At 44.6% G+C, this 25,474-nt stretch overlaps 1 protein-coding gene across 1 annotated transcript in view; it reads right to left on the bottom strand.

Annotated features, from left to right (window-relative positions):
* nup214 (nucleoporin 214) overlaps positions 1–25,474 on the bottom strand; it is a 127,513-nt gene that overhangs the window by 38,637 nt on the left and 63,402 nt on the right. Inside the window, exons 23-29 of the mRNA XM_078551278.1 lie at positions 24,015–24,143; positions 22,208–22,304; positions 12,049–12,097; positions 10,469–10,574; positions 7,253–7,337; positions 5,886–5,947; positions 1,656–4,220 (exon numbers count right to left, since the gene is read on the bottom strand). Of these exons, the coding sequence (XP_078407404.1) occupies positions 1,656–4,220; positions 5,886–5,947; positions 7,253–7,337; positions 10,469–10,574; positions 12,049–12,097; positions 22,208–22,304; positions 24,015–24,143 (3,093 nt within the window). The remainder of the gene's footprint in view (positions 1–1,655; positions 4,221–5,885; positions 5,948–7,252; positions 7,338–10,468; positions 10,575–12,048; positions 12,098–22,207; positions 22,305–24,014; positions 24,144–25,474) is intronic.

The following is a 25,474-nucleotide window of genomic DNA, read 5'->3' on the forward strand; positions in this document are numbered from 1 at the left end:
GATACAAAGTAATCATTTTAAAAATCTGCCATTTCCTGATTATTCTTTCAGCCCTCAAATTTCAGATGCCCGAGGGCCCACAGTCCGTGTAAGATTTGTTTGGTGCACGGCCAGTTTTTCCCAATGTAGTGGTAAATATTTTTTGTATGCAGCATGAATTATGCCTGCACGGTACCATCCAGGCAGCTGCCTGTTCATGCCACGTGCAGCTTAGCGGGAACATTGCCTGAGGCCATTCTTTTCATGCTAATGACTATCTGTGGCTCAACCTGTAGGGGCCACGCCTACCAAATAAATGATTCACGAGTTTCACTTGCCCAGACTGTTATGCTCTTCATCAACCATGCAATAATGTATTGAACTGCAGTGAAATAATAATTCACACCTGTAATAGGGAGGTAGGTAATGAGCTGTCGTCCACAAAGGACTGTAGGAATCTCTCTCCATTAGAGAGGGACAATCGAGTATATCTAGCTTCAGGGGCACCATTCTGCATCAAGTATGGGGTAAGGCAAGGAGGCAGGCCTACATGAACAGGGGTTGAACCCATGCTGTTGCCATCATTCTGCACTACACACAAGCCATCTAACCAACTAAGCGCGCGCGTGCACACACACACACACACGCCGCGCACCCCCCCCGCCCCCCTACTAATACAAATGAACAAACATGATCATTTTGACAAAAACAAAAATAGAAGAAAAATACTGCGGATGCTGGAAATCTGAAACAAAAGCAGAAAATGCTGGAAAAGCTCAGCAGGTCTAACAGCATCTGTGGAGAGAAAGATAGAGTTAACGTTTCGAGTCCTTATGACTTCTTCAGAAGGGTCATACGGACTCGAAACGTTAACTATGTCTTTCTCTCCACAGATGCTGTTAGACCTGAGTTTTTCCAGCATTTTCTATTTCTGTGATCATTTTGACTATTATTTGACAGACTATTGTACTACTGAATATGTGCTGCCAATGCTCTTTCACTAATGAGAAACCATCATAATGAACCTACAATGCAGCTCGAGTGGCATGCCCGAAGGCCCAAGCCCTATAATAGGCAATTTAATTGGCAGTATTTTGTCGCAGCTCGAGGTTATTTTATACTGCATCAAGACACAATCTTCCCACAGCACTGTCAGTTTGCACTCAAATCTAACTAATTTGGCTAACCATGTCATCAACAAATACTATCATGAATGGATTAACTGTTCTTCGCCTCAGTTGCTTGTGGGACTTTGCTGTGTGCAAATTGGTTGCGGTTTTTGCCTACTTGCAAAACTAACATAGGCCTTGTGGCACAATGAGACATCCTGTGGACACAGGAGTGGGAGGTGGCCATTCAGCACCTTGGGCCAGTCCACCATTCAATTAGATCATGGATGGTCTATATTTTATCTACCTGCCCGAATGTTCTGTAACCCTTACAAAACAAAAATCTATCAATCTCAGTTTGGAGATTTTCAACAGACCACTGAACCTTAACAGGTTTTTGTGGGGTTGAGTTGTGAGGAGGGGGGCTGTGGTGAGAATAGGGGGCAAGAGAGTTCCAGATTTCCACCACCCTTTTTTGTAAATGAAAGGCATCAGATAAATGCAAGGGCTTTCTTTCACTAAGTCTAAAAAAGGCAATGAGGTTAGTAACAAAGCACAAAGTCTTACCTGAAGGTTGCGCAAAGTTGAATCCAGACGATGTCGCTGTGTTGGATCCAAAGGCCGGGCTATGCCCGAAACCAGTGCTCTGTCCAAACGCTGGTGTGGTAGATTGTCCAAACATGGAAGTATTGCTGGCAGGCGACTGTCCAAATGGGAATGCATTGGCATTGATAGTACTGGTGGGTCCATTGAAGGGGCTGCCACTTGGCATTGGTGCAGCGGCAGAAGCGGGCTGAGCAAAGGATGAAGCAGATCCAAATACGGGCTGCCTGAAGCTGAACCCGTTGCTGGAGGGCTGCTGCCCAAAGCCTGTGTCGACCGTCTGACCGAAGGTGGGCTTCGCAAGACTATCTGCAGAGCTGGGGATGTCGATGACAGGAGGGGCAGTGACGCCATTTGTGCCTGGCCCAAGGGTGGATGGTGAGGTTGTTGTTGCAGGTTGCCCAAACGCTGGTGTCGCACTCGTGACCACAGCATGACTAAACATGGACGTGGTGGACTCAGATTGGGATGGAGGAGGTGACTGCACGGGCGTTTGACTAGCTCCAAACGGCGAAACGGAGGAAATTATGCTGCTGCCTGAGGGCATAACATTGCTCAATGACCCAGAATAAGAAAAGGGGGCCTCGGTTGCAACAGGTGTCCCTGTACTTGAAGGTTCTGGTGAATTAATTATCACTCCTGGTATAACTGGAGTGCCAGGGGAGGTAGGTGTTGCAGAACTGGTTCCTACACTATCTTCTGAGGATCTTGATACCAATGCTTTTGGTCCCTGCACCACAGCCAGTTTCTCAATTACACTGGAGGCAGACGAGCTGCTACTTACGACTGCCTCCTTCTCTTCAGCAGTGGATGGCTTTATGGCATCAGCGATTGAGGAAGTGATGGAGGTCAACGATCCGGTGAGGGGTGAATTTTGGAGAGCGCTTATGGCAGCGATAGCTGCAGCAATCTGTTCGGCACTAGCTGTCTGCTCTTGCTTCGAAACAAAGTCAAGTTTGCTAGCTCTTGATTGTAAACTGCTACTTGAAACGGAGGTTTCTGTGCTGGCTCTGGAAATAATGGGAAATGGTACTCCAGTTGGTTTGGGTGCGCCTGTGTCAATTGAAGCTGATGTTGCCCCTGTGGAACCTGACTTTCCCAATGGAAAAGCACTCCCAAAAGCCAAGCTTGTAGGAGGTGCTGTTGACGTTTTGGCCGTTTGTGCAAAGGTGAAACTATCCTGTGAAGATCTGTCCAACTTGGAGGCATCATCAGTCTGACTGACAACAAGTCCAGAGAAATTGCCAATTGTGACACCTCTGGCACTACCCTCAAAGACCCCTGTTTCGTCCTGTGGCGGGGCCTCGGCCCTGGGCTGCGGCGGGGCCTCGGCCCTGGGCTGCGGCGGGGCCTCGGCCCTGGGCTGCGGCGGGGCCTCGGCCCTGGGCTGCGGCGGGGCCTCGGCCCTGGGCTGCGGCGGGGCCTCGGCCCTGGGCTGCGGCGGGGCCTCGGCCCTGGGCTGCGGCGGGGCCTCGGCCCTGGGCTGCGGCGGGGCCTCGGCCCTGGGCTGCGGCGGGGCCTCGGCCCTGGGCTGCGGCGGGGCCTCGGCCCTGGGCTGCGGCGGGGCCTCGGCCCTGGGCTGCGGCGGGGCCTCGGCCCTGGGCTGCGGCGGGGCCTCGGCCCTGGGCTGCGGCGGGGCCTCGGCCCTGGGCTGCGGCGGGGCCTCGGCCCTGGGCTGCGGCGGGGCCTCGGCCCTGGGCTGCGGCGGGGCCTCGGCCCTGGGCTGCGGCGGGGCCTCGGCCCTGGGCTGCGGCGGGGCCTCGGCCCTGGGCTGCGGCGGGGCCTCGGCCCTGGGCTGCGGCGGGGCCTCGGCCCTGGGCTGCGGCGGGGCCTCGGCCCTGGGCTGCGGCGGGGCCTCGGCCCTGGGCTGCGGCGGGGCCTCGGCCCTGGGCTGCGGCGGGGCCTTGGCCCTGGGCTGCGGCGGGGCTTCGGCCTTGGGCTGCGGCGGGGCCTCGGCCTTGGACTGCGGCGGGATCTCGGCCTTGGACTGCGGCGGGGCCTCGGCCTTGGGCGGGATCTCGGCCTTGGGCTGCGGCGGGGCCTCGGCCCTGGGCTGTGGCGGGATCTCGGCCTTGGGCTGCGGCGGGGCCTCGGCCTTGGACTGCGGCGGGATCTCGGCCTTGGACTGCGGCGGGGCCTCGGCCTTGGGCGGGATCTCGGCCTTGGGCTGCGGCGGGGCCTCGGGCTTGGGCTGCGGCGGGATCTCGGCTGAAGTGCGAGTCTCTGGTTTGGCTGGCTGGTGTTCAGGTCTGGGTTGCTGGTCCTCGGTTTTGCTAGCTGCTGCAGGGATAGCAGGTTCAGGAGGTGCCCCAGTTGCACTTGGCTTGCCAGGTGGCTGCAGTTCTGTACATGAAGTGTTAGAAGGGCAGATGCTGTCCGTTAAAGTCTCAGACTCAGATGCAAAAGCAGAGCTAGAACTGGACCTCGGGCCCTTGGATGAAAAGGGGGCATCAGCTCCCAGTCCAAAGGATGCTTTATTGGATAATCCAAAGCTGGTGCGAGTGGCATCTTTGGCACTTCCAGGAAATCCTGAAGAACAGAAGAGGAGTTTTAGCATAAGTCAGACTTAACTAAGGGAGGACCAAAAATGAACAAGGAATAAATTGTTATGAAGCAGGAATGTAAAAAGATGGTTAAAAATAAAGTGAGAGAAACTGCTATTGAAAATGAGTAGAACTGCCTGAACAACAGTGCACACGACATCTGTAATAAAACAGGGGAACTGGAGACAATAATATTGCGAGGAATATGATATAGTCAGGATTACTGAGATGTGACAATACAGTTATTAGAAGCAAGAATTAAACGTTGCAGGGTATAACAAATTTGCAAAGATAGAGAGGATAAAGAGAAGGTGGAGTAGCTGTACTCATTAGAAATAACATAATGGTGGTAGAAAAAAAGTGACAAAGCCATCACTAAGACAAAAATTATAAGGTGCCACATAATAGACTAATAAATAAAAGTATGCCAAGCCTGGGGACAGTTAGCAGAATGGGTAGCTCGTTGGCTACAGGACAGAAAGCAAAGAGTTGGGGTAAAGGGTACCTAATCAGAGTACGGGAAGTGGGAAGTTGGGTTCCACAAGAATCAGTGCTGGGGCCACCGATATTCATATATTATATTAACAATTTAGACTTTGGAATCAAAGAACAATTTCCAAATTTGCAGGCAGCAGCAACAATAAGAAGGATTCCAAGCAAGTACAAGAAGGTTAATCAACATGAAGAATGGGCAAATGACTGGCAACTGGATTTCAAAATGTAGCAAGTTGGAGTTATTACATTTTGCTGAGAAAAATTAGATCACATATTACTTGGAAAACAGGGATCCAAAGAGAGTACAGGAGCAAAGGGATCAGTGAATGCAAATACACAAAGCAGCAATGCAGGTTAATAAGGCCCTTAAAGAAAAAATCAAACCAAACATTAGAGTTTATTTCTAGAGGCACAGAATTGAAAAGTAGAGAAGTTATGCTAAGCTTGTATTGAACCATGGTTAGATCACACTTAAGAGTACTGCATGCAGTTCTGGTCTCCATGTTATAAAAAAGATTACAGAGGCTCTGACGAGAAAGCAAAAAAGATTTACAAAGATGATACCAGGACTACAAGGTTATATCTATCAGGAAAGATTTGACAGGCTGGGGCATTTTTCTTTTGAAAAAGGGAGACTGAAGGGTGACCTAATACAAATCTTCACAATTATGAAAGGTTTGACTGAGTAGGCATTTCTACTCATGGGGAAGTGCAAAGCTGGTGGCCATAAATTTAAGATGGTCATTCATAAATCAGTAGGGAATTCAGGAGAACCTTCTTTACCCAAAAGAATGGTGAGAATGTGGATCTTGCTACCACAGGGAGTAGTTGAGGTGAATGGAATGCATGCATTTAAGGGGAAAGTAGATAAACATGAAGGAGAAAGAAATAGATGGGTTGTATTGTTGAAGTTAGACGAAGGAGGATGGGAAAAGGCTCGAGTGGAGCATAAATATCGGTATGGACCGAAAGGCCTGTTTCCGCGCAGCATATTCTGTGCTCAACACACTTGTGACAGTCCCAAGAAAACCTACAAAGAGTTTGATGAGCTTTCCACTCTGAAGAATGGAATTAAAATGTCAGAAAATCCTTACTAAACTGGCTGCCTTGAAACAAAGTGATTACAGACACCAACCCATGGCAGCCTAGGACTCACCTTGTGCCTTGGTGCTCAGTGCACTCAATGATGAAGTGCTAGGAGGTGTAAAACGAAACCCACTGCAAGAGGAGAAAAAAAACACACACCATTAGAGATAGTAGAGATTGCAGCCACACCAAGTCCAGTTCAACATTTCCTCCCCAGAACGACGTAAGTATCATAAGGAGTGTCAGTGGGGTCATATGACACAGTGCGGGGAGAGGGAGGGTTGCATCAGCACACAACACACATGGGAGTAGTGGGAAAGGGTGGCACCAGCAATGCCTTGTGGTGCACACACACACAGGGAGTGCCAATGTGGTCATGTGACATTAGAAGGCATCATGCACACTAGCTGAACAGGATTATCAACAAACGCCATATTACATAGGATATACATCTCAGAAACAGGTCATTCAGTCCAACCAATCTAAACTGGTGGTTATGCTCCACTCGAGCCTCCTTCCACCTTTTCTCATTTAAATCTACCATTGTAACCATCTGCTCCCTTCTTCCTTGCTTAAATATGCTTGACTAGCTTCCCCTAAAATGCATCTATATTATTTGCTTCAACTACACCCTGTAGTTGAGAGTTCTACATTCTCACTACTATGATTAAAAAGGTTTCTTTTGAATTTCTAGGTGACTATCTTATATTGACGGCCTCCAGTTATACTCTTCCCCACAAGATGAAACACACTCTCTGTATCAACTCTATCAAAACCTTTATATAATTTTAAAGATTTCTATTAGATCACCCCTCGGCCTTATTTTTCAAGAGAAAAGAGACCCAGCCTGTTGATCCTTTCCCATGCATTCTGGTATCATCCCTGTTAATCGTCTCTGCATCCTCTCCAGTCCCTGTTTCCTTTTTATAATATGGCGACCAGAACCTTGTGCGGTACTCTAAGTGTGGTCTAACCGAGATTTGATACAGGTTTAGCACAACTTCCATACTTTTCAATTCTAAACCTAGGGTTTAGTTAGCTTTATTTTTTAATGGCCTTGCTAACCTGTGGCGTAATTGTTAGCGATTGATTTATTTGTAACCCAAGATCCCTTTGTTCCTCCACCTCACCTATTCTTCCCATCAAAATACACTAACTCATTTATCTGTGTTGAACTTTGATTTGTCAATTCTGCAAGTTTATGCCCTCATGTAATTTGTTGCAGTCTTCCTCAGTATCGACTATACATCCACTCCACCCAAATTTGGTTTCACCTGCAAATTTAGAAATTGTGTTTGATTCCAAAGTCTAATTCATTAATGTAGACTGTGAACAAATTCCAGTCAATTGCAGTCTTCCCCTGAAGTTAAGTGAATTCCATGTCCAGATACAGCTTCAATTCAAGGTACATGTTCTGCAAGCTTGAAAGTCCCTTACGTAGAGGCTCCTGGGTATGAGGAGATTTTGTGGAGATGCTCGCCAAGGGCACCTGCAGCAGGAAGATCAGATTTCAGCACACTCCCTACCATAAAAAAAGAGAAAAAATTAGTAATGGCTGACTTCACAAAACACAGGAAACAAAGGGTTCAGGGTGCCTGGTGCAGATAGAATAAAATTGTCAGTATAAGGCAGAAGCGCTTTAAAAGGTAAATTACTTTTGACATTCCATAAACCATGGATAAAAGGAATAATAACGGGAAAGCTGTGATCCAGGTATGTGCTTGGGGTTGTGTGTGATAAGCAGTTAATAGGATTAAACTATTTAGCCTTTCAATACTGTTCCGCCATTCAATAAGATCTTCTACCTCAACTCTACTTTCCCACACAATCCCGAAATCCTTCAATTCCCTTTGTGCCAAATAATCTATCAAACACCATCTTTAATATATTCAATAACTGAGTATTAACACCTCCCTGGAGTAAAGAATTTCAAAGATTCACAGCCCTTTGACTGAAGATATTCTCCTGGCTTGCCATTCCCCTGGCTCTCGATTCTGGGGAAACATCTCCCAGCATCCACCCTCCAGCCCTTTAAGAGTTTTGCACGTTTCAATGAGATCACCTCTCATTCTTCTAAACTCCAGGTAATATAGGCCTAGTCTACTCAATTTCTTCTCATAAGGCAATCCCCTTGTCCCAGTAATCAGTCCAGTGAATCTTTGTTGCACTCCTTCTAAAGCAAGAATATCCTTATTAGATAAGGAGACCAAAACTATGCACAGTACTCCAGCTGCAGTCTCACCAAGGCTCTGTATAATTGCAGCAAGGTTTCTTTACTCTTGCACTCCAAGTCTTTTGTAATAAAGGCTATCATACTATTTGCCTTCCTGATTGTTTGCTGTACCTGCATGTTCACTTTGGAATTTGTGTACAGGACACTCAGTTCCACTGAGTGCCAGCATTTCCCAGTCTCTCATGGTTTAAAAACATTTCTGCTTTACTATATTCCCTTCCAAAGTGGATAACTTCACATTTCTCCACATTGTATTCTATCTGTCATGCTCTTGCCCATTCAGTGTCTTCACCAGTCTACATCCCTTTGCAATCTCTTTCTGTCCAACTCAATGCCTACTTTCTTTGTAATGGGGAAAGCAGTGATCTGGGACCGGGTGGGATGCTGTTTTGTAAATAAATAGGGCAACTGTTCTTTAGAAGCAGCGCCCCAGACATCCATAGGCGAATTAACTGTTTTTGTCAGTGATGATTGAGAGCACGCACTTGGCAAACATCCTGCTCTTCAAATGCTGCATTTCTTTACACAGGCATCTGTACCACCAAACAGGCAAGTGAGGGTTTGGGTTGAATAAAAGACACCAAGATTTGCAGCGAATCTCCATACATATATTATATATAGTTTCCACATATGGGCTGATTCAGAACTGTGGAATTCCACTTTTGTGCAGTCAGCTCCATTCAGCAAATTAAAAGATAAATAAAATCAATCACGTTAATGGCATTCCCAGGAAATCCTCTGCATGCTTAATAATAATCCTGGGCCGACCTCCAGGACCATACAATTCAACCAGGGCAAACTGCAAATCAGAAATAAATACAAATAGGTCCGTGCTTTGAGGAGGACAAAGGCTGAGTGGTGAAATGAACATACACATGTTCAGAAAGAACAGACATAATTTAACACGAAAGTGTGAAGTGACATTTTTTTTCTTTATTCTTCCATGGTATGCGGGCCTCGCTGGCAGGGCCAGCATTAGTTGGCCATCCCTAACTGTCCTTGAATTGAACAGCTTGCTAGAACATTGCAGAGGGCAGTTAAGAGTCAACCACATTGCTGTGGATCTGGAGTGACATGTAGACCAGACTGGGTAAGGAGGCAGATTTCATTCCTTATGAGTTTTTTTACAACAATTGATGATAGTTGTCATGGTCACCATTACTGAGGCTAGCTTTATATTCCAGATTTATTAATTGAATTCAAATTCCACAAGCCTCGTGGCACACACACGCGAACACACACAGGCAGGGAGTGCCAATGTGGTCATGTGACAAGGAATTTGAACCCATGCCCCCACAGCATTAGCCTGGGCCTCTGGATTACTAGCCCTGTGACATCACCACTATGCCAGTGTCTCCCCATGATTAAGGGAGAATGAGAAAACAAAGAAAACTTCAAGGATAAAGCATAAAAAGAAGCATAATGTACAAAAGCAAGGAAGTTATGCTAAAGCTTTATAAATCTCAGCTGGAGTATTGTACCCAATTCTGGGCACCACAGTATAGAAAGGCACTGGAGAGGCTGTAGAGATTTACTAGAACCAGGCATGAGGGAGTACAGTTACGTGGAGAGATTGCAGAAACCGGGATTATTCTCCTTATAGCAGAGAAGGTTAAGGGGAGATTTGATAGAGGTGTTCAAAATTGTGAAGGATTTTGATAAGAGTAAATATTGAGAATTTGTTTCCACTGGTGAGAGGGTTGGCAACCAGAAAACACAGATTTAAGATAATTGACAAAAGAACCAGAGGAAGATGAGAATTATATTTTAACAAAGTGATTTATGATGATCTGGAACACCCTGCCTGAAAAAGCGGTGGAAGCAGGTTCAAGAGTAACTTTCAAAAGGGAGTTGCATAAATACTTGAAAAGAAAGCATTTTCAAGACCGTGGGGAGAAGAGCTGAGGGGGAGCGGGAATAAATGGAAAACCCTTTCAAAGAGCCAGCTCAAGCAGATTGAGCTCTCTGTGCTTGAAGGTTCTACAACACCTAGATTGCCTGGGCTCTGCTTGTGACCTAGGAGAGAGTTTGGACACCCCTGCATTAAAACTTCAGTACATTTGCTCACAATTACAAACTCAAATTGCTTCAAATAGTTACTCTTCTGCAAGGTGCAATACCACAGTACACACCTAATTGTGATAATTGGCCTACTCCTGCTCCTAATTCATAGGTTAGTATTTAAGTGTGCTCACAAAGCATATTCAGATTACAGCTGCAACCTCATGACTGCATATTAGGGGGCTTTGTCATGTTTCAGTTCAGTTACCACTTTGTCATTTGTAGATTAGTCTTCCTCAAGTTCCCATTTCGCCTCACTCTTAGCAAAGTTCCCAAACATTTAGTATAAGCATCTTTCCCTGGTAACAATAAATTCACCTGAGATCCTAGAGCCTCATTGTAAATCCCACATCCCTTACCTGTTGGGGGAGGGTAGGCAAAACTTGATACAGATGAAGAGGAGGATTCTGACACAGTTGATCCAGTTGCAGTCAGTCCCAACGTGGGCAGTCCTTTCAGAGGTCCCTGTAACATTGAGCTCACATTCAATTTAGAAAGTCATGGCACACTTCCTTTAGCAACTGATGCAGTCTGTGAAATAATAACGAGTGAATTTACACATTGCCTCCCCTCACCCTCTAAGTTAAGCGCAAAAGGTTTTTGCTTAAAAACATCTGCACCGATGCATTTGGCCAACAGCAGTTGGTCATCATTTAAAAAAAATAAATCTAATTAACTGAATATAGTTAATCAACGCCCAGTGTCCCAAACCATTTTTTATTACAGATGCAGAGAGATCTGGGTGTCCAAGTGCATGAATCACAAAAGGTTAGCATGCAGGTACAGCAAGTAATTAGGAAAGCTAATAGAACGTTATCGCTTATTGCGAGGGCAATTGAATATAAAAGCAGAGAGCTATGCTTCAGTTATACAGGATATTGTGGAGACCGCATATGGAGTACTGTGTACAGCACTGGTCTGCTTATTTAAGGAAGGGTGTCAATGCATTGGAAGCAGTTCAGAAAAGGTTTACTAGACTAATACCTGGAATGGGAGGGTTGTCTTATGAGGAGAAGTTGGAAGGCTAGGCTTTTGTCTGCTGAAGTTTAGAAGGGTAAGAGGCAACCTGATTAATACATATAAGAGATCTTGACTTGGTGGATGTGGAAAGGATGTTTCCTCTTGCGGGAAAATCTAGAACAGTTTAAAAAAAGGGGTCGCCCATTTAAGACAGATGAGGAGAATTTTTCTCTCTCAATGGGTAGTGAGTCTTTAGAACTCCATTCCTCAAAAGGCAGTGAAAGCAAAATCTTTGGATATTTTTAAGGCAGAGCTAGATAGACTCTTGATAAGCAAGGGGGTGAAGGGTTATCGGGGGTAGGTGGGAATGTGGAGTTGAGGTTACAATCAGATCAGCCATGATCTTCCTTAATACACACACTGATCAATATATTTGAATTGCAGTGTATATCATGAATGCCTTATTTGTTTGGGGGGGCCTGGGCGGGGCGGGGGGGAGGAATGGGGAGAAGGTGGGTATTCATTCCTGCTATGCTCCTAAGTGGAAGCTGGATAGGATTTCCCTTCAAGCGAGCAGTTCTCAGTTGTCAGCCACTGGATACGGCTTCAAGAAAGAGTTTTCCAGAGAGGCCACACCTGCTTTCTCAACTAACAATGTCCTTTTCCCCTTTAACAGTTTTTTTTATTCAAAGATTTTTGCCACCTTTCAGCCTTCCCTCGAACTAAAATTTACTGTGTAGCAGTAGCACATCCAAATGAATGAATGACATTCTCCAATGACTTAAGCTGATGGCTCTCCTCAAACCCACACAGCCGCCTCACATTATTAGGTCCCAGCCCACTCCTAATGTTGTGTATCTGAACCACTCTCCACACCCGCCTTCCCACCCCATCCATGTCACAAAATGCAAACTAACACAGATGAGTTTCCACAACCAGGCTGCATATCGTTAGATCCGAAAACATGGCATAAACTTACCGGCTTGATCTGACTCCCAATCTCTGCATCAGATGTTGACACAGAAGGGCTGGGAAAAGAAAGCGAGAGAGAGAAAGCAGAGTAGTTAAAGTACTGCATCTGAAAATCTTCAAACGAATACGTGCACCGATGATTGAATCATTTCTACATCACAGAGAGTTCATGAAAATTTCAAGTATTTTCCAGCCACCTTCACAAGGCAAAGTGGAACATGAACTGAGAGGTTTCCTAGGCCATTTCAGACGGCAGTTCAGAGTCAACCACAATGCAGTGGGTCTGGAGTCACAAGTAGGCCAGACTAGGTAAGGATGGCAGGTTTCCTTCCCTAAAGGACATTAGTGAACTGGATAGATTTTCATGACAATCAATGATAGTTTCATGGTCATTATTACTGAGACTAACTTTATATTCAGATTTATTGAATGAATTTAAATACCATTAGCTGCTGTGGTGGGATTTGAACCCATGCTCCCAGAGAATTAGCTTGGGCCTCTGGATTACTAATCCAGTGTCATTACACTACACCACCATCTTCCTCTCTAGAATACCAGAGCTTGAGACCTTGGTAGCTGAAGGTATAGCCACCAAGAGTGGAGCAATGAAAATTGGGGATGCACAAGAAGTCAGAATTGGAGGGATTCAGAGATCATGAAGGGTTACTGGACTGGAGAAATTTACAGAAATAGAGAGGGGCGAGGCCATGGAGGGATTTGAAAACAAGGATGAGAATTTTAAAATCATGGCATTGTCAAACCAGGAACCCATATCCAAAGTAGATTAAACATGGTTGTAATTAGTGGAGTTTATGTTGTGCGCAAACCCTCTAATGCTTGGAACGTGTAACAATTGCACTTGTGCACAGGTCACTTTGAAGAGTTTCTGAAAAATAGGATTAGATCCAAGATAAAAGGCAGTCTCTTCATATTCTTCCAGTCCGTCCATACAATCTTACCACATCTACAGTTATTACTGCTTTATTCCAATAATTTCCGAGGCAAAACTATTAGAATATGCATTGAAGGCAAAACATTGCATTTGAATGGTTCCTGCCTGATTCTTTACTATAACAGTCATTATCCACTACAACTTCTTTCAAAATGTATTTGTCATTTTTCTTGTTTCATTTATACATCCATGAAACCTTGAACTGAGAAAGAGGGAGAAGGCACATATGGTTCCTAGTCTTTTAGACTGTATTTAATTACAATTGAGTTGCCACTTTGTTCTTCTCAGCCAATTCCCAAGATGGATTGAAAAGTTTAAAAAGAAACACAGAAAAATTAAAAAGGGATCATTAGGACGTTTTATTGGAATAAAGTTGTGATGGAGAAAGGAGAGAGTGACCTCTTGACAGAATATAAGTTTGTACGGTGTAAAAAGATTCAGGGTAGGATCATAGGAATAGGAGGAGGCCATTTAGCCCTTCAAGCCTGTTCAGCCCTTCAATGAGATCATGGCTGATCTGTGACCTAACTCCATAAAACAACCTTGCACCAGAGAGCTGTAGAGTCATTATGGCACAGGAGGACGCCATTCAAGCCATTGAGTGCATGCAGACTGTGAATAGAACAATCCAGTCAGCCCTATTTCCCTGCTTTAACCCCGTAGCCCTGCAAGTTTATTTCCATCCAACTTCCTTCTGAAACCATTCATCATCTCTGCTTTCATCACCCTCACAGGCAGCGAGTTCCAGGTCATTACCACTCACTAAATAAAAAGTTCTTCCTCACATCCCCACCTTGCTTCTCTTGCCCAAAACTTTTAAATCTGGGTCCCCAGTCTTTGTACGATCAGCTAATGGGAACAACTTTTCTTTGTCTACCTTATCTAAATCTGTCAATCATGTGCACCTCTATCAAATCTCCCCTCAATCTCCTTTGCTACAAAGAGACAGCCCCAGCTTCTCGAGCCTAAGCTTGTAGCTAAAATCCCCTACCCCTGGAACCATTCTGGTAAATCTCCTCTGCAATCTCTCAAGGACCTTCACATTCTTGGGTGAGTAGAACTGGACACAATATTCCAGCTGTAGCCTTAACCAGATCTTTATAAAGATTCAACAAAATTTCATTACTTTTGTATTTAATATCTCTATTTATGAAGTCCAAGGTCCCATTTGTTTGGCCAACTATTCTCTCAATATGTCCCGCGACCTTCAAGTATGATACCTCTTAATAGCTTTGTATAACACCCTTTGCATGTAGAAGTGTTTCCTAATTTCAATTCTGAAAGGTATGGTTCTAATTTTTAGGCTATGCCCTCTAGTCCTAGACTCCACAACAAGAGGAAATAGTTTATCTCTATCTACCTATTCTGTTCTTCTTAATATTTTGAAAACTTCAATCAAATCACTCCTTTAACCTTCTATATTCAAGGGAATAAAATCTCCCCATAATTTAACCTTTGGAGTTCAAATGTCATTCTAGTAAATCTGTGATGCACTCCATCCAAGGCTAATTAAAAAAAAAAAAAAATCTGTCCTTGGGTGTGAGCATCGCTGGCAAGGCCAGTATTCTCCCCATCCCTAAGCGCATTGAGAGGATACATCTACTGTGCTGTTCGGGAGTTTGCTCCACTATTTTGGCCTAGCGACAGTGTAGGGACAACGATGCAGTTCCAACTCAGGATGGTGTGCGACTTGGAGGGGAACTTGCGGGTGTTCGTACATCTGCTGCCCTTGTTTTTCTAGGCGGTAGAGGTCGTGAGTTTGGAAGGTGCTGTCGAAGAAGCTTTGGTGAGTTGCTGCAGTGCATCTTGTAGATGGTACACACTACTGCCACTGTGCATTGGTGGTGAAGGGAGCGAATGTTTAATGGGGTGCCGATCAAGATTTTTAAGGCATGGTGCCCAGAACTGTCCATTACTCCAGGATATCAAGGGAGACTGGCAAACAGCCAAGCAGCAAATGCTAAACAAGGGCAAAAAATTCTTCAAAAACTATAACAGCGAGTGGTTAATCAGGCAAGGAGCTAAAACCCTAAGTTTATGGAGCTAAGCAAGAGGGTGAACAGGAGGTTCTTAACATGCTACATGACAAATTCTTGGAGCTTTTACGGCCAAGCAGAAGACTAACCATATACCAAAGTCATTATACACTTACTAAGGTTTGATAAACAGTGGAACATAGGCTCCAGACAAGATGATGGGGCTAAAAACCAATAAATCCACAGTCACATAAATATACCCCTCAAGGCTGCTGAAAAGGCTAGAGAGCAGTTTTGTAAAGAACAGATGGAGAAACCCTGGGACAAATTAGATCATTTAAAACTGTCCCCATATTCAAAGGTGATGACGTCACATCGAACAACTATAAGCTCATCAGCCTTGACCTCAACAACTGAAAATTCCAGGATTTGTATGAAAGATATCTGAAATATATCAAACAAAATGGCTTTAGAAGGGCTAGAGGTTGATTGACCAATTAGGAAGAGATATCCCTACAGGGGAATTGCAATGATAGTGCTCCCTTTGATAATGTACACAATTTATAATGGAGACTATAGCTGCATCTACTAGATGCAGTATTACAAGCAGGCTTGCTGGTTGAGGCAAGTAAAATATTGGACAGCGCGAGAGAGAAAAAAGGAGGGAGAGGGGGTGTCCAGGGGAAGGGGCCCTGGGAGGGGGTGGGTGGGGGTGGGGTGGGGGGGTGGAGTTGGAGCGCGGGGGCAGGGGGGGATGGAGTGAGGCGGAGAGAGAGAGAGGGAGAGGGGGAGAGAGGGAAAGCAGTGCCTGTATTTCAAAAGTAATCTATTGAGTGTGCAACATTCAGAGACAATGATAAAGCATTTTATATCTATATCATTCATTGTTTGACAATAAGACCACTTTCTGCTTCTCAAGGTGAAGTTAGATAGATTTGTATTCACATGAACTAGATGGACTAATTCATACAGCACATCAAGCTTTGATCTGAGCTGCCAGGTCAGTGATGGGGGAGTGAGGGGAGCCAGTAATGACAGACTGAGCTATCAATGCTGAAGGCATCTGTCATCCACTGCCCAATTGGTCGACAAGAGGATTTGAATTATACAGCAGAATTCCATTAACTTTTCATGGATAAAGCCAGGCAGCACTGGTAGCGCACTTAAAGGGGCAGTCTGGCAATTCACATCTCAGCAGCATGCAACTCCCCTTTGCTTCACAGAAAGGCTAGCCTATGACGGGCAAATCCCTCAGAAATTTAATCTACTCCCTGCTGAGAGGTAAACCACATAAAAGGAAAAAATACCTAGATTTTCCAGGACAAACAGCGTCATGAGCCAGTGCCAATGGGGTCCAATTAACGCCAATGTTAATTATAGTGTTGCATTACATTTTCCTTACTGGGAACAATATTATCACAGTCACATATCAGAGCAAAAAGGTATTTTCACCTCATGACTGAATTGAATCACTGTTCACATTCTGCACTACCCTTTCCTCTCTAACCATCTCCATTTTCTCTCTCAACTTTTGCAATGCTGCTTTAAAACCTGCCTATATGTCCAAGCTTTTGGTCACCAGTCCTAAAATCCCCTTATGTGGTTCAGTGTCAAATATGGTCTGATGGCGGCCCTCTTAAGTGCCTGGAGACATTTTACTATATAAAAGGTGCTATATAAATGCAAATTGCCATTGATGCAGCAGAGCCATTTCAAGCCAGGTTAATGATGTCAATCACCAGCACATTTCATGTATCATTGCCAAGAATGAGAGACAGGACGCAGGGCACAATTTATCATGTCGGCCAGAGTAGTGCCAAACATCACTCCGCAGTTTGCAAACTCCTGTTACTGAGTTATTTGATTTGCGAATAAATTGCATTGCCCATGAGCATATATAAAAATAAATAGAAAGGCTTCAGCAGCCCCTTCCAAAGCCACTGAGCAGCAGTATTAAACTGGGGCAGTGGCCAGTGTAAAACCAAACGGGAAACGGTGACAGTAAAGCACAATAGAATTTTGCAATAACAGGACACGAGGTTTGTGGACAGGAAGCGAGCTCCTTCTGCAAGAGTTTAAAAATGGAAGTCAGCGCTCGAGCAGATCACCGGGGCGGAGGTGGACATGTGATAAAGACAGCACCCCTGCCGGGTACTGGTCAACACTGAAAAAAATATAAGTGAGGGGAACTGATAGCAATGAACAGACATGAGGGGACAAGGTCCGAGCAGGGTAGTGGGAGAGGGGATGAGGTCTGAGTGGGGTAGGGGGAGAGGGGATGAGGTCTGAGTGGGGTAGGGGGAGAGTGCAGAGAGAGGAAGGAGATGGGGGACAGCAAGAGTTGGGGTGAAGGTGAATGGGGGTGCTGAAGGGGACAAGGCCAAATGGGATGGGGAAAAAAGGAGGGGAAGCAGGTGCAGAGGAGTAAAATGATACGGATTGTAATGAAGGTGGCAAGTCTGAAGCTGCAATTTCCATGGTCAACAAGGCTCATGAGCCTGACATGTGCTGATCTGTGTAGTCTGAGATTTCTCTGACTGAGGCACAGGTGATGGAATCTGCTGAGTTTTAAAAAGTGAACTGCATAAAAATACTCATCCAAGCCAATAAACTGCAGCTGCTGAGGAAGCCTAGGACATGGAGACATAACCTTAACATCAGAGCGAAGTCATTCAGCAGAGAACTTAGGAAATATTTCACCCACAATAACCAGTAGACGCTGACTCAATCAGTCACTTTAAATCAGAGATCAATAGCTACTTTAGGTAAGGGTATAATGGAGCAAAGGCAGTCGGATGGAGTTAAGGTACAGACACTTCTGCCATGGTCTTATTGAATGGTGGAACAGGTTCTAGGGGTTGAATGGTCTCATCCTCTTCCTATGAATAGGGATTGATGCACTCAAAGTTACCTTGTTCTGCACTGGCACAAATGAAAGAACAATTGTCCTTGAAAAGGAAATGTTCCAAATCATTTTTTTTACATTATATTTAACACTAATTCCAGGTGAAAGCATTCTTATCCTCCAGAGATTTCATTTGCTCTGGATCAGGATACAACCCTGCTTACAGCTTAACTAAAGCATATATTGTAGGCTCATGAAGATTAGCAATAGCAATTGTGCTTTCCCAGCAGGCTATTAAATTGCACGGACATCTGCCTTCTAATCCTAACACTGGGATTCTGCCCGGGTGGCTCACCTCCAAACCTGCTCAGAAACATGCACTGTTAGATAGATTTTAAAATTAAATAGATTCTGTAGTGCCACAGTGCCTGGAGGGGCATGAGCACGCAGGTAGGACCAAATCACTTGTGCTGGTTCTTTGGTACAGCTAGCCAATTAACTCTGCTCAGTTCTGCTCTTACCCCATAGCCCTGAAAATGTTTCCTTTTCAATAGTGGAGATTTGTCTCCATGTTATGAAAAGAATATTGAGGTAGTACAATGGATGGGAGGGATGGGAGGAAGCTCATGTGGAGCATAAACACTGGCAGAGACCTGTAGGGCAGAATAGCCTGTTTCTGCACTGCAAGTACTGTGTAATATTGTTATATGTAATATATTGCCCCAAACTGCCAGCACCTGCTGCCTGTTTGAAAGAAAAGCTCCACCTTTCCAGGTGTGTTCTGGTCATTCTCACCTGAACCAGAGCAGCAATGGTGCCACCTAAAGGCAAGTTTGCAAAGTGCAGCATCATCCACAGCAGAACAATACCATTCAATCTGAAAATTCCTGACTTTAAACAAGTTAATGGAGAAAACCACAGACTCAACTCAATTTCACAAAGAGAAAAAACAATGAATTTTTGTTGAGTTCTTTACTTGAACAAAAGAAAAACTGACTAATATTAGTTTAATATAATCATCTGGGTTCCCATTCCAATAGCAATAACCAGCAAGAAAGGCAATTAATTCCCATGCACAACTGATAATGTTATGTAGATATGAAAATAGAAGCCTACTTCTTGAACAGTAATTATAAAGACACACACAGATGGAAATAAGACTGGAGCCACACCAAGTTCTGGCTGAAGGGGATACTAGTTAAAGTCCACTTTGCAACTATATGCAAAATTGCTACCATCCAACAAATTAGGTCCCTGGATTTAGAATTTAATAAAATTAACTTTCACGCATCATCTAATCGGCATACAGGATCCCCCAGCACACTCATTAAGATTCACAGAATGCCTCTGTACAGCTCATAAGGACAAAGTGTTTGGACAATCCCGCTATCAGATGGAGGTGCATCAATCATATAGCTACCTGCCAATCTGCACAAGCAAGTGTCAGATTGTACAAAACCCACACGTCAATTAGACTCAAGGAAAACAAAGTGATCATCAGCCATTGACAAATGGTGTCCCTAAATTTCATTTGGTATTACAAATACACTGAAGCTGGGAACAGAGGTGAATACATTCACTTGCGGATGATCTTAATCTAAGAAGTAAATCGTACGGTGGACGGGAGAGTTGAAGCCTGCATCTGGATAAAACATTGCAGATGCTTGAAATCTGGAAAAAAAAATACTACGAATCATCAGCAGAGCTAGCAGCATCTGTGGAGACAGAAAAAGAGTTAATGTTTCAGGTCGATGACCTTTCACCAGTCCTAAGGACAGGTCACAGACCTGAAACCTTAACTCTATTTCTCCCTCCACAGACGCTGCCAGGCCTGTGGAATCATGGCACATGCAGTTTAAGGTAACAGTAAGGGGTAGTACGTGAGGCTGGAAGGTGGGAGAAAATGAAGAAAAGAATTTAGGGGTCAAGACTCTTAGGCCATTAAAGGTTGGTCATTGTGAAACGTGATCAGAATTACATAGTGGGATGCATGAGGCTTGGAATGTGAAAAAGTAGTTATATGGAATGTGGGTCAGAACTTATTTGAACTAAAATGCTCAGTCTGGTATCCCAGCTTAGGAAAATTACGCAGGCCTTGTAGAGAGTCCAAGGAGTATTCACCAGGATTATACCTGAAATGAGGGGACAAGGGTTATGAAGAGAGTTTGTGTCAATTTAGGTTAGGCTTCCTGCATGCAAGGGTGATCACTTGGATGGGTTCAAAGAAAAGTGAAGGAAATGAACACGGTAGAAGGGGAAGAGTGCTCCTCCATTTTTCCTACAACAATGACGACACGTCAAAAGTACTTCGTTGGCTACAAAGCCCCTTGGGATGTTCTGTGATGGTAAAAGGCACTTATACAAATGAAAATCTTTCTTTATTTCCCTTCTCACACAGAAAACTCAGGACAAGGGATGAGCTGTAGGATTCGAGCTCAGTCAGTTTACAGCAAATCCCAGGAAAACAATATCACAAAAAAAGTGTTGTGAGGAGGCCACAGTTATAAATTCAATTGAGCTGCTTAAAAGAGGGAGAGCTGGGAAATAAAGTCATTAAGGTATACAGAGAGAAGCTAGGGAACTATCACTGTAACAAGGTAATTAACAAGGCAAATGGAATGTTGGCCTTCACCTCAAGAGGGTTGGAATAGGCAGTGGCAGAAGTTATATTATTTGTTGCTTAAAGCTCTGATTAGAGCGCACCTGCAGTTCTGGGCACCACACCTCAGGAAGGATATAATGGCCTTCGAAGGAATGCAGTGCAGAATATTTACCAGAATGATACCAGGGCTAAAGGAGTTAAGTTACAAGGATGGTGCTTAAACGAGGCATATAGTCCCTTGATGGAAGTTGGAGTTAAGATAAGGACATTTTAAATGATCATAAAGGAGTTGATAGGGTAGACAGGCAGAAAGTATTTCTTCTGGTGGACGAGTCTGCAACAAAGGGGCAGAAGCTTAAATTGAGAGCTAGGCCATTCAGGAGTGATGTCAGGAAGCACTTCTTCACTGAAAGGAAGAAATCTGGAAATTTAGTGGAAATCTGGAATTCTGTCTCTCTCCCAAAAGGGAGAATTAAAAATGTCGAAACTAAGGTTGATAAGGCTAAGAGTATTAAGGGTTATGGAACTAAGGTGAATAAGATGGAGTGAAAATACAGTTCTGCCCTGATCTATCTGGAGGATGCAAGAGACAGCAGGGTTGAATGGCCTCCTCCTGTATCTTTTTTTCATTCATTCACAGGATGTGGACTTCGCTGGCTGGGCCAGCATTTATTGCCCATCCCTAGTTGCCCTTGAGAAGGCAGTGGTTAGCTGCCTTCTTGAGCCGCTGCAGTCCCTGTGGTGCAGGTACACCCACAGTGCTGTTAGGAAGGGAGTTCCAGGATTTTGACCCAGCTGCAGTGAAGGAACGGTGATATATTTCCAAGTCAGGATGGTGAGTGACTTGGAGGGGAACTTCCAGGTGGTGGTGTTCCCATCTGTCTGCTGCCCTTGTCCTTCTAGATGGTAGTGGTCGTGGATTTGGAAGGTGCTATAGAATGAGCCTTAGTGAATTCCTGCAGTGCACCTTGTAGATGGTACACACTGTTGCTACTGTGCATCGGTGGTGGAGGGTGTGAATGTTTGTGGATGTGGTGCCAATCAAGCAGGCTTTATACTGGATGGTGTCAAGCTTCTTGAGTGTTGTGGGAGCTGCACTCATCCAGGCAAGTGGAGAGTACTCCATCACACTCCTAACTTGTGTCTTGTAGATGGTGGACAGGCTTTGGGGAGTCAGGAGGTGCATTACTCATCGCAGGATTCCCAGCCTCTGACCTGCTCTTGCAGCCACAGTATTTATATGGCTAGTCCAGTTCAGTTTCTGATCAATGGTAACCCTCAGGATGTTGATAGTGGGGGATTCAGTGATGGTAATGCCACTGAACATCAAGGGACGAGGATTGGATTCTCTCTTGTTGGAGATGGTCATTGCCTGACACTTGGGTGGTGCAAATGTTACTTGCCACTTGTCAGCCCAAGCCTGGATATTGTCCAGGTCTTGCTGCATTTGGACATGGACTGCTTCAGTATCTGAGGAGTCGCGAATGATGCTGAACATTGTGCAATCATCAGTGAACATCCCCACTTCTGACCTTATGATGAAGCAGCTGAAGATGGCTGAGCTGAGGACACTACCCTGAGGAACTCCTGCAGTGATGTCCTGGAGCTGAGATGACTGACCTCCAACAACCACAACCATCTTCCTTTGTGCTAGGTATGACTCCAACCAGTGGAGAGTTTTCCCCCCATTCCCATTGACTCTGCAAAGGGAAGCATTTAGATTTCACCTCACTGATGAACAATAGCCTGCATTTCCTTTCATCTCTCCAAATGGTAAATGTTGCTACTCACAAGACAGTCTGAGACAAGCCTGTATCTTTCAGGAATTGAACACCGATGGTTGGGACAGCTTCCTTTTGTTCTGGTTCTGTGAGGACAGCACTTGGAACTAAATTTAACAAAAAACAATTTCAAAATAAAATTTCTCAATTAAATAGCCTTTTCCTGTCTCTAATGGAACAGATTTAAAAGGTTACAATGTTAGAAAACTCTAACACCATGCTTAAGTCATAAAGATGTCTAATTTCATAGGTACATGCCTGCATCTAAGTGCAAGCAAGTCCAATTTACCTTTACATACAGCTTATCCGAACAGTTGCCCCAAAGTGTCCTTCGCTGGCTCCTGGTCTAGGAATGTCTCAATTTTAAAATTCTCATCCATGTTTTCAAATCCAGCCAAAGCCTCACCTTTCTTCCTATTTCTGCTACCTCCTCCAGCCACACAACCCTCTGACATACCCGTGCTCCTCCAGCTCTGGCCTCTTGCACATTATTCATTTTAATCACTCCACCACAAGTGTCCGCTCCCTCAACTGCCTAAGCCCTAAGCTCTGGAACTCCCTCCCAAAACCCTCTGCCTCTCTACCACTCTCTGCTCCTTTACAACATTCCTTTAAACCTTTCTCTTTGACCAAGCTTTTAGTCATCTGTTCCAAAGTCTCTTCGCAAGACCCAGTGTCAAATTTTGTCTGATTACGCTCTTGAAGCACCTTGGGATATTTTGCTGTGTCAGGGGGTGCCACACGAACATAAGCTGTTGTTGTATGCTACGAGGAGGTTACAAATCAGATGATTTTGCAACTTATGTTCCATCTTTCTGAACTTTTCAACTGTCTAACAACTTTGAAACTAAGCATCTCTACATTGGTAACTGCCACTCTGACCCTTCACATTTAGTGTAAGGTGGATCCTCATCTAAGGCCAAAATCTTGTACAATCTCTTAGAAGTTTTTGGGGATTGCATATTTGAGGCAACTGGCAGTGCAGTGATGAAACAATGTCATTGGTCTAAAGTCATAAGTTTTGGTCATCTTCCCCCATCATGCCTATTGACCAAAGACCACTTATGCATTCCTGTAGTTCAGCAGTGTCCCTGCTTTTTTGGCTTTATTGCCACTTGGGGAAAAGACAAGAACCCTCAAAGTGTCATAGAGAGCATGAATCCCATTAATTTGCAAACGGAATGGATAAATCCTAAAGCAGAACATCAAAATTCAACGATGAGGCAATACAATTACAGCCCCCTGCAAAATCTCAGGGACCCACAACATTTCAGGCAGGACAAACCCAATGAGCAAGAGGCAGAAACGGAGGGTCAGGTTGCAAAGGGTCCTTGGGTCATAGCTTGACATCCCCTCTCCTCTATCACCACTGAACAGGTGTCAAGTTTATGAAAAAAACAAATTTATTTTGTGCCATTCATGACCTCAGGACACCTCAAAGCACTTTGCAGCCAATCGAGTACGTCTGAGAGGGTAGAAAACACAGCAGCCAATTTGTGCACAGCAAGCTCCCACAAACAGCAATGTGGTAACGACCAGTTAAATAGTTTATTTTTTAAATAATTTAGGTTTGGAATATTGGCCAGGACACCATGGATAACTCCTCTCCTCTTCTTCGGAATAGTGGCCACAGGATCTTTTACACCCACGAAGGGGCAGGCAGGGCGTCGGTTTAATGTTTCATCCCAAAAGGCGGTATCTCTGGAGCAGCACATCATGGAGTTTGTTTTTTTTTAAAAATGATCGAGCTCCAATCCAAGGTGTGTATCAGCTGCGCCCACCCCCTCACAGCCAGTTACGGTCAGTGATTTAGTTACCTGCTGTCTGACTGGTCATCTGTCTCCGGAAAGCTGCTTGAGCAGCAGCTTGGGCAGCTGGAAGGCTGGTGGCTGGCTTCTCGGCAGCTGGTACTCCATGTTTCACCATCTTACCCGTTGATTTTGGAACTGATAGAAATGGGCAGGTGGGTGGTAGGAAATAAAAAAACATTTTTGAGAAGCCATCTGTGTAAAGTTATGAAATTCCCCACCTGCTCAACATCAACTTGCATTTATATAGCGCCTTTAACATTGTCAAATGTCCCGAGGCGCTTTACAAGAGCATTATCAAACAAAATTTGGCACCAAGCCCATTTGGAGATATTAGGACAAGTGACCAAAAGCTTGGTCAAAGAAGTCGGTTTCAAGGGGTGTCTGAAAAGAGAGAGAGAGAGAGAGAAAGCCCACCATGAAATAAACCAAGAGATGCACAAGAGGCCAGAATTGGAGGAATACAGAGATCTTGATGATTTTAGGGCTGGAAGAGGTCTTTGAAATAGGGAGGGGTGAGGACATGGACAGATTTGAACACAGGGATGAGGATTTTAAAATTTGAGGCTTGGTTGAACCAGGAGTCAATGAGGTTCAGTGAGTCAGGAAACTGGCAGGAGACTTTTGGATGAACTGAAGATCACTTAGGGCGAAAGATGGGAGGTTGCATAGGAAGCATTGGAATAGCCAAGACTGGAGGTAACAAAAGCAAAAATGTGGCTTTACTGCTGCTAGCTTGCTCTTCCTGAATCAATCATCCATGGCTTCAAGTCACCATTTTTTTAAATTACAAATTGTAAACGCTTGAATGTTGCAGGATGACACACTGGCACTGTTTCTAACTGTAAGGAAGATGTCTATTTCATTTCAATTAGATGCAGCTGAGCATGATGGGCATGAAGAAAAGGGTGAGCTGGCATTCTCGACTGATGACTCCTTGGCTGTAGCATCCTCCCTCCCATTCTTACGTCGTACAATCTTTTGATAGACGTTCCTGGGCACCTCAACTTTTAAACAGCAGCAACTAAGGGCTGCTTTTCGTGTCCTTAGCAAGATGCTCGCCCTCTAATTCCAAGAGTTGAAGTTTCCTGCACGGTACTAATAATGCAAACTATTTGCACCTCATGCTTTCTGTCGAGCCTGAGACCTCTCCATGTTGTCTAATGGTTCAGGAAAGGGGAACAAAAACCATTTAGCGATCTACATTAAAGATGGGTTGGCACCTTCAAATTTGTCAGATAGCATGAACCGTACATACTGAGATGCTGTTTTCCCTAGCTGGAGAGATAGGTGTCATCGTTTCAGGATAAGGGGTTTAGGACTGAGACAAGAAGAAATTTCTTCTTTGGGGGGTGGGGTCTGAATCTTTGGCATTTTCTACCCAGAGATCTATGGATGCGCAGCCAGTGAGTATATTCACGGCAAGGATCGACAGATTATTTGGCACACGGGGAAATCAAGTGGTATGG

The sequence above is a fragment of the Cetorhinus maximus genome, chromosome 10, assembly GCF_964194155.1.
Source record: "Cetorhinus maximus chromosome 10, sCetMax3.hap1.1, whole genome shotgun sequence".
Classification (NCBI taxonomy): domain Eukaryota; kingdom Metazoa; phylum Chordata; class Chondrichthyes; order Lamniformes; family Cetorhinidae; genus Cetorhinus; species Cetorhinus maximus.